This window comes from Euphorbia lathyris, chromosome 4, assembly GCF_963576675.1.
Source record: "Euphorbia lathyris chromosome 4, ddEupLath1.1, whole genome shotgun sequence".
NCBI classification, from domain to species: Eukaryota; Viridiplantae; Streptophyta; class Magnoliopsida; order Malpighiales; family Euphorbiaceae; genus Euphorbia; species Euphorbia lathyris.
This window is the reverse complement of record NC_088913.1, coordinates 33,070,190-33,077,850: the sequence shown is the minus strand read 5'-3', so window position 1 is coordinate 33,077,850 and position 7,661 is coordinate 33,070,190. Positions and strand designations below refer to the sequence as shown.

Below are 7,661 nucleotides of genomic sequence, written 5' to 3'. Positions count from 1 at the left end.
GCGAGTCTAAGTCCGGAGAAGATTCCCCAGAGCTCAACAGTGAAGGAAACCCCTTAATAATTGTATTAGAAAAAGATAGATACTTATTAATTATAATAATAACAAATAAATCACTTATTAAAAGATTTTGATAGCAAAAATAAAACTCTTTATAATTATATTAAAAAATATAAATAATTATAAATTATAATAATAACCAATAAATCCATTTATTATTAATTTTTTTGATAGAAAAAATAAAACCTTATTTAAAATAATAACAAATAACCCACTTAATAAAAGTTTTTGGCTTTACCGCCAAACCCAAATTAGGTTTTCCTCCCCAAATTTCATTTCCTACTCTTTCGTTTCCCTCCTCAAATTTCATTTTCTGAACTCAAAATTCGAAACTCTTTCCTTCTCAAACTTGGTTTCTGTGAATGCCAGACAAAACGTTTCACTCAGAATTTCTCAATCGTTGTTCAACTGTTCACCTGCTCGAGTTGCTCTCAAAACCTAATTCACATGTGCGACTACGGCTCAACGTAGACCATAGTATCAGCTCCAATGGCCATCACTTGAAGCAGGTACTTCTTGAAGCCTTTTCACCTACTCGAACTCTTTGTACAAATTTGTTGTTTACTTCCTCTCACTTTGATTCCTTAACGATTTCCCATTCCCAGTTGTGAAAATGGGTATGGTAAAGTAAGCAATACTTGAGCCACCTGCAAAACAAAACAATTAATTAATCTCACTTAGTAAATGCTAAGCAAGACTTAGAGTAAAAGTGACCTGATTAATTTGAAATTTAAACCACGTTCGTCCTTTTCTGAGATTAGCCTTTTGTGTGTTTTTCTTATGTAGGTGATTTTCCATGTTGGTGTCTACTGTTGATCTGTTACTAGTTAATATGAAGTTCAATATGTTAATTTGTCAGCTTCTTGAATCTTAACTGCAGCTTTCTGACTGGCTGGATCTCTCTCTCTCAATCACTCTGTTCCATCTTCTCTTCAATCCTTTCAAGGTAATCTAGAGCCCCCTAGTATAATCCTTTTTATACTCCCTTTTCTGCTAGATAAATGCATCTTTTGGTTTGAAACCTTATGCATGGCATTTAATGTGTCTGGTAAGTTGAAACCAGAGGAAGCTGTTCAAGCAACACTATCTTTTCTGACTGATGAGGTTGTAGATACTGTTGGTGTTACATCTTTACCATCAGAAGAATCTTCTGAAAGGAGGAGGAAATTGGAGTACCTTGATATGCAGGAAGAGCTTATCAAGGTTATTATGTTTTTAATTCCTGTTCTTGGAGACATGATATCCTCCTTAACTGCTCTTTTAATGATACGAGAATACAATGTGATGAGTTTTCAAGGTTGTTTTGGTCTAAGTTAGATATTTTTGTGTTTAATATGATGAGTCCCAAGAACTTGCTAGAGCAAGAACATTAGATATAAAGAGGGGTTGTTTTGTAGAACCAAAAAGAGAAGAAATGAAGAGATAAAGAGGCTTTGTTTATTATGCAATTTTAGAAATAATAGTTTTGATGTTCTATATGATTGATTCTTATTTTGTTTACCGAATCTTGCACTCTGTCAGCAGAGAACGTCTTCCGTTTTTAAGCCTTGTCAATAAGGAGGTATGATGAAGCTTGAATTATCAATTATGTGCAGATTTTATTCTATATTTCTATCATAAGGAAATGTCCATTCATATGTGCTAAGTCTGATTGTTAATTTGCTGAAGAAGTCATCTAAACTGTTTTTTAGGGAATATGTATTACTTTAAGGCTTGAAAAGCTTGTTAGGTATCTAATGGAGAAGTATGTTTTCAGATAGAGCTTTACAATAGCATAGTAGAGAAGGAACGCACAGGTGGTGGGCCATTGGAGCATATAGATCTTCTAGAGTGGACAATGATCGTGCTTCTGAAGTAGATGATCCTAATGATGTTTCTTTCACTCTAATAGAAAGGGTAACAATTAGAATATACTATTACCATCTTAGCTTGAACATTCCGTTACCTTTACTCTCCCATTTTTTATTGTTCAACTGGCAAAAATGGGTTAGAGTGAGGAGGATACCGAAATAGCTCTAGAGAGATGTGGTGTATAATTTAATCTGTTCTAACTTCATTATGTGCATTTGACTGAACATTATGTGATACAATCAGTTGCGTGACTACTTTGATATATTCTATTCAGCCTACTGAAATTTTTGCCTTATATGTAGTTATAGGAGTTCATTTTGAGATTCATTCAAGCATTGTTTCTTTGGTTTGTTTATTTATCTATCAGGTTATTGTTAAATTGGTGAAAATAGGTTACATCGAGGAGAGTTCAATAGCTCTAGAGAGATTGCGTATTTTAACTTGTTCTGACTTTGTAATGGTTCACCTTTCCTTTTTGAACATTTGCATATATATCTAACATTTTGGCTGTTGTGATAATATTTTTATTGCAAAAGTCAAAATCTTTCATGCAAGGATACCTAATTCATCACTTAGAAGCTAGATATTCAATTCTATAACTGGAATGTTGTATTTTGTTTATCCTTTTTTGGAGTGTTATAATAACTAATGTTGGTTCCTTTAGTTTCCTTTTAATCAATAGTTTAAGGGGCCTAAAATACCTATTGGCCCCTGAACTTGCTTAAATTGACTTGATTAACCTCGTGGTGCTACGTGGTAAGCAAGATGAAAATTTGGCAAATTGAATGGCGTATCACTTTAAGACAAGTTCAAAGAGCCAATCGGTCATTTTAAGCAAGTTCGAGTACCAATTGCTTAGTTTAAGTAAGTCTACTTACTTAAACTAAGCAATTGTACTCGAACTTGCTTAAAGGGTACCAATAAGTCACTCTAAGTAAGTTGAGGGAGTTAATGAGACATGTCCAAAGTTCAGGGGTCAATTAGGGTTTCATTCTGAGTATAAGGGACCTTTGATGTATTCAGCCTTTTGTGTGTGTATATGTGTATGGAGGATGCAGTCTCTTGACTTATATACTCTGGTTCAGGATCAAAAGCCTCAGTTGCAGAGATGACACATCTCATTTATGCTGCTCAAATGGCAAAGGCATTTGATGCTCTAGAAGGGAAGGTAAATTTCGCCTAATTGGAAGTGTTTTTTTTCTTAAAACATGGAGAAGAAAAAAAAATCAACAAAATCCTAATCATGTATATATATAGACGAAGTTGATGCAGAGTATCAATGAAATCTTAAGTTGTTTTTAGAATCGATACTCCGTTTGGTATTGATAACGGTTGATAACAGGAAAACTTGTACATTAACTTGTGATCAATGTTGCACGGACACTTCTCTGCATTTCTTGTCTCTCTCTGTTTCGAGTTTAGGGTTCGCAGCGGGGTCTTTTGAACAAAGGTAGTTAGATAAGTTTCCTGGACCTGTAATCTTTGTTTCATACTTTCTAAATTATATATATTAAGGCATTTTGAATAAAGCTAGAAACAACAAAGATGCATTGACCAAGAACCAACTCCAACTACTTATATTCTACAGACATACTTGATTTTGGTGCTATGGAAGAACCACCCCCAGTTCTAGCTGTGGAAGTTTTCGATTTTGACGGTCCCTGCCCAGGACACCTCACTTGGGCATGCTGAGATCAATTTTTTGAAGCATACATCGACAGAACTGGAAGACATGTGGATCTCTCTAGAGGTGAAGCTTGCTCAGTCTTCTTAATCAAAATTACACTTGAGAATCTTTTTACAATAACAAAGGTGTTGAAATGATTAAGGAGTATTTACGAAGAAGGAGAAGGAAGTTGGGAAGAAGGTCATCATAATGAATTTCAACTCAATAATGAAATATATTGTTATCTATCAGTATCCTTGCTGATGTTGCAACTAGTCTCAAGTCATCCGGTGCAAAAAACAGTTCTTTGACATCTAGGTAAGTTTGTGTTAGTAGTTTCTTCAAGATAAGATCCCAATTGCTTGTTATATTTGAATTGAGCCCTTATATTTTCATTTTTACTTTTGTAGCATTAGCCAGTGGATATAGTTCTAGTCGAAAAAGATTTGTGGATTTCTGCAGAGGATTCTATTACAAGTGCACGACTAATGCACTGGAAACAGAACAGACATGTGTTTAACTTGCCTAAGATGATACTTGTTGCCACCAGTATTATGACTGATGAATTTAATAAGGCTAAGGCAGTAGGCTTTGCATATACAGTTATCATGAAACTTTTGAGGTCTAGTATGGTGGCTGCATGTCTTCAACAGGTGCGGTGACATTTTACTCTGTCAATTTGATTTGTTGTGGTTTTATTTTTACTCATTTTACATTAATTTATATGGGATTACTAATTCCTATTTTGTTTCATCTATCATTTTCTTCTTTGTTCTCATTGGTTCTGTCGCTCCCATAATGCTTTGACTTTGTGGATTTGTTATGTCTGATTAATGTCCTTACTTGATCTTAGTGCTTCAGCTACTCTATGTTAGTTATTATTGGGATGAAATGCATATATCTTTGCTTGAACTTTTTCAATTGAACCTAACTTTGGTGCATTTTTACTAATATTTTTAAGACCAAAATTAAAGTCAGTTTGTTTGTGCATTTTTTCTAAATTACAAATGTGTTTTTTACATTTTTTTTGTTGATATGGATCATCTTGCTCCTGAAACATGGCTAATAGTTTGATATAACTCAATTACATGGTTTTGAAAGAGTAGTTGGGTAATTAGTAGGTGAGGTATGAAAAATTATCAATTTAGTAGGCGGTAAACTAGACCTACCTAGCATCCTATAAATATTGGCTATATAAAAGAATGATCTAGGTAGGAAGTGTGCTAGTGTATTGCCACATGTAACTAAAGATCATAAAGCATTTCTTTCCACTCCTTTTTTATGGGTAATATATGTCAAACAGGTTAGGCATCAACTGTATTTTTTTCAAATTATTAAAGCAAGTTAGCATTTCTAGTTCATATTATAGGTTATATCCAAAATCATTATCATTAATTTCTTCTTTCAACTCTGGAATTTGTTTATTTTTGCAGTCAGGAGCATTTAACATTAGCTAGAAAGGGTTTTGTAAAACATGTGAACTATTTACATTCATGACTGTTGGATATAATTCAATTCATGCTTGCACTGACAGGGGCTCCACATCTTGCATTATATTGAGTTGGACCTTTTAAAATTATGTGAAGAAAGGGATTATTGGACAGAAGGCAGCAATAACAATTTGTTATATTGATCCTGACTAGTTATGCTTAAATGTTTAACCAACAGAGTTTATCTACAGCTACGGTGTGGTATTGTTGCAACTTTTTACATGCAAGAGAGTTTTGTTCAATTATGATGAAAGTGGAAGAGCACCAGCAATGTGTAGTGGATTTTGCAGTGCCTAAAATTTTATTAGGTGTTGGATCCTCAGGTCGGCCTGTCAGAGCTCAATGAGGCAGAGCAATGGAGCTGGTGAATATACTGCACTTAGTCGGCCTGCCAGAGCACAATGAGGCAAAGCAATGGAGCTGGTGACTATATTGCACTTAATTGTGTGGATTTGGAAGACACAAATAAGCCATATATGCTCAACACAAGAAGTTTCATGTAAGCAAGGCACATATTCTCTATTCAATCAACGTTTTGGTTGAAGATAGAGATTAAATTTTCAAACAACTTTCCAGATATATTTGGTTAGATAAATAGAAAATTGTATATATCTCTCGATGATATTAATTTTACAAACAATTTTTTGGATATATATTGTAATTATTGTATGGTTGATCATTCGATCTTTATAATATGGTAATTTTTATGTTTAATTTGTTTTAAGATTATTTAAGTATGAAAAATGATGATTTAAGAGGTTTTAATCATTATAATTATTCTTTATTAAAAGATTTTTTTATTATTATCAATATGTTTTTAATAAGGGATTTGCTTATTATTAATAATATATTTTAATAAGGGTCTTTAATCCTTATATTTAGTTTGTAACAAGGGTTTTTTAACCATCTAAATTAGTTTTTAATAAGTGTTTTTTGTGTTATTATAATTAGTTTTAATAAGTGGATATTTAATTATTATAAATAATTTTTAATAATGGTCGATTTGCCATTATTGTAAGTTTAATAATAAGCGGACTCAATTCCGTTATTAAAAACAATTAGCAAAGCAACGTTTAACAAGGAGTCCATAAGGGGGATTTTCCCTTATTAAAAGCTTTTACTAAGGGTAATTGGACTTTTAATAACGGTTTTTCCCAATCCTCTAAACACGCCCCCGTAACCAGCCTGACCAGAATAGCCTATGATTGATGCATTTGTATTCACTTTCATCCAACCTAATGGTGGGGTTGCCAACAAACCGGTATGATACGAGGCGATTCATGAGGGCACTATGAGATACTTAATTCACGTAAGATATGCTCTTCCACGATTGAGTTCCAGGAGGAGCCAATACCAAAAGTCGAGGCCTCACGAATAGCCTGCCATAACCTGTGCAAAGAAATAGAAATACTTCTTCCTCGAATATCCGGTTGTTTCTGGTGATCCAAATCACCCACACCGCACTTACAACTGCATCAGACTATAAAGCCGTAATCTGAGAGCTGAATTTCTGCTCTAAAGCATCCGAGATAATTTCTTATAAAGTTAACCTTACGGGTACTGCACGGCCAAACAAAAAACCAACGGCTCTCCAGATTTGTAGCACAAACGGATAAGAAATGAAGATATGTGTACTCGTCTCCATTGCAGACTCGCACAAAGCCTGTCGTGTGTAGGCAGACTGTCCCAAAACTCCCTCCAACAAATCAAAGATCGAGTCGGTGGAATGTGTTTGGCCTAAATAAAATGATACCATGTAGCAATGTCCGCCTGCGGCAGTAGCCAAGCATATAAAAGTTTAGCGGTGAACCATAGCCCCTTCCACTTTAGGGAGAAGGACCATGATATTGGAGTCTAGACTAGGCGTAACAACTCCTGAATTATAAAAACCTATGAACCATAGCAACCACATCTTCCAATACAATGTCCCAGAATGATTGGAAAAAAGCACAAGTGAACCCGTCAGGTCCCGGAGCACTGCTCACATCCATCGAAAATACCACCTTGTGGATCTTTTCCAAGTCCGGGTGGCAAACCAAATCAAGGTTATCATTCTCAGTAGCTAGATTCAGAATTACCTTGAAGACTTCCTCAAAAGATTATGGTGCCACAACCTCATTACGGAACAAAGTGGAGTAAAATTCCTCCATATGTGCTAAGATCCGACCTATGTCAGTAACCGTTTCCCCCTCCACCTACAAAGCGTGAATTCTGCCAGTAGCGTTTCTGATGGAAGCTATGCGATGAAAAAAAAGAAGTGTTTCTATCACCATCAACTATCCATTTGACCTTGCTTTTTTCTTTTAGATAAGTTTCTTTCCGATGTAAAGTGAAGTCAAGTCGAGAATGAGCCTCCATCTCATATCTGTGTAAGTATTCCAAAAAACCATGATGTGATATTTCAGATTGCAGTTGTGCCAGCAAACTATCCGCCTCTGAGATCACAACATCAAGGTTACCGAACACATCCCGATTCCACTTGCACAACATGTGTCGGAGGTGTTTGAGCTTTTCGCCTATAAGCTGTATAAGAGATAATCTCTGATGCGGGCCCTTCTAGAAATCCAAAATGACATCCCTGAGTCCTGGATGACTGA

The 7,661-nt window shown here is 35.0% G+C and overlaps 1 protein-coding gene across 15 annotated transcripts; it reads left to right on the top strand.

Annotated features, from left to right (window-relative positions):
* Positions 1 to 302: 302 nt before the first annotated feature.
* On the top strand, positions 303 to 5,773 carry LOC136227415 (uncharacterized). Of its 15 annotated transcripts, none has more exons than XR_010688055.1 (10): positions 303 to 566; positions 938 to 1,003; positions 1,582 to 1,618; positions 1,814 to 1,953; positions 2,994 to 3,076; positions 3,251 to 3,358; positions 3,497 to 3,658; positions 3,738 to 3,892; positions 3,985 to 4,227; positions 5,109 to 5,773. XR_010688055.1 is itself a non-coding variant. In XM_066016071.1 (10 exons), the coding sequence occupies exons 1-4, from the start codon at positions 420 to 422 to the stop codon at positions 1,815 to 1,817; spliced, it is 309 nt and encodes a 102-aa protein (XP_065872143.1). In that variant the 5' UTR covers positions 303 to 419; the 3' UTR covers positions 1,818 to 1,953; positions 2,994 to 3,076; positions 3,251 to 3,358; positions 3,497 to 3,658; positions 3,738 to 3,892; positions 3,985 to 4,227; positions 5,109 to 5,773. The 15 variants fall into 15 exon arrangements, 6 of the variants coding, with proteins under 6 accessions (XP_065872143.1, XP_065872141.1, XP_065872142.1 ...); XM_066016071.1 differs by lacking the exon at positions 1,582 to 1,618 and adding an exon at positions 1,169 to 1,260; XR_010688053.1 differs by lacking the exon at positions 1,582 to 1,618.
* The last annotated feature ends 1,888 nt before the right edge of the window (positions 5,774 to 7,661 follow it).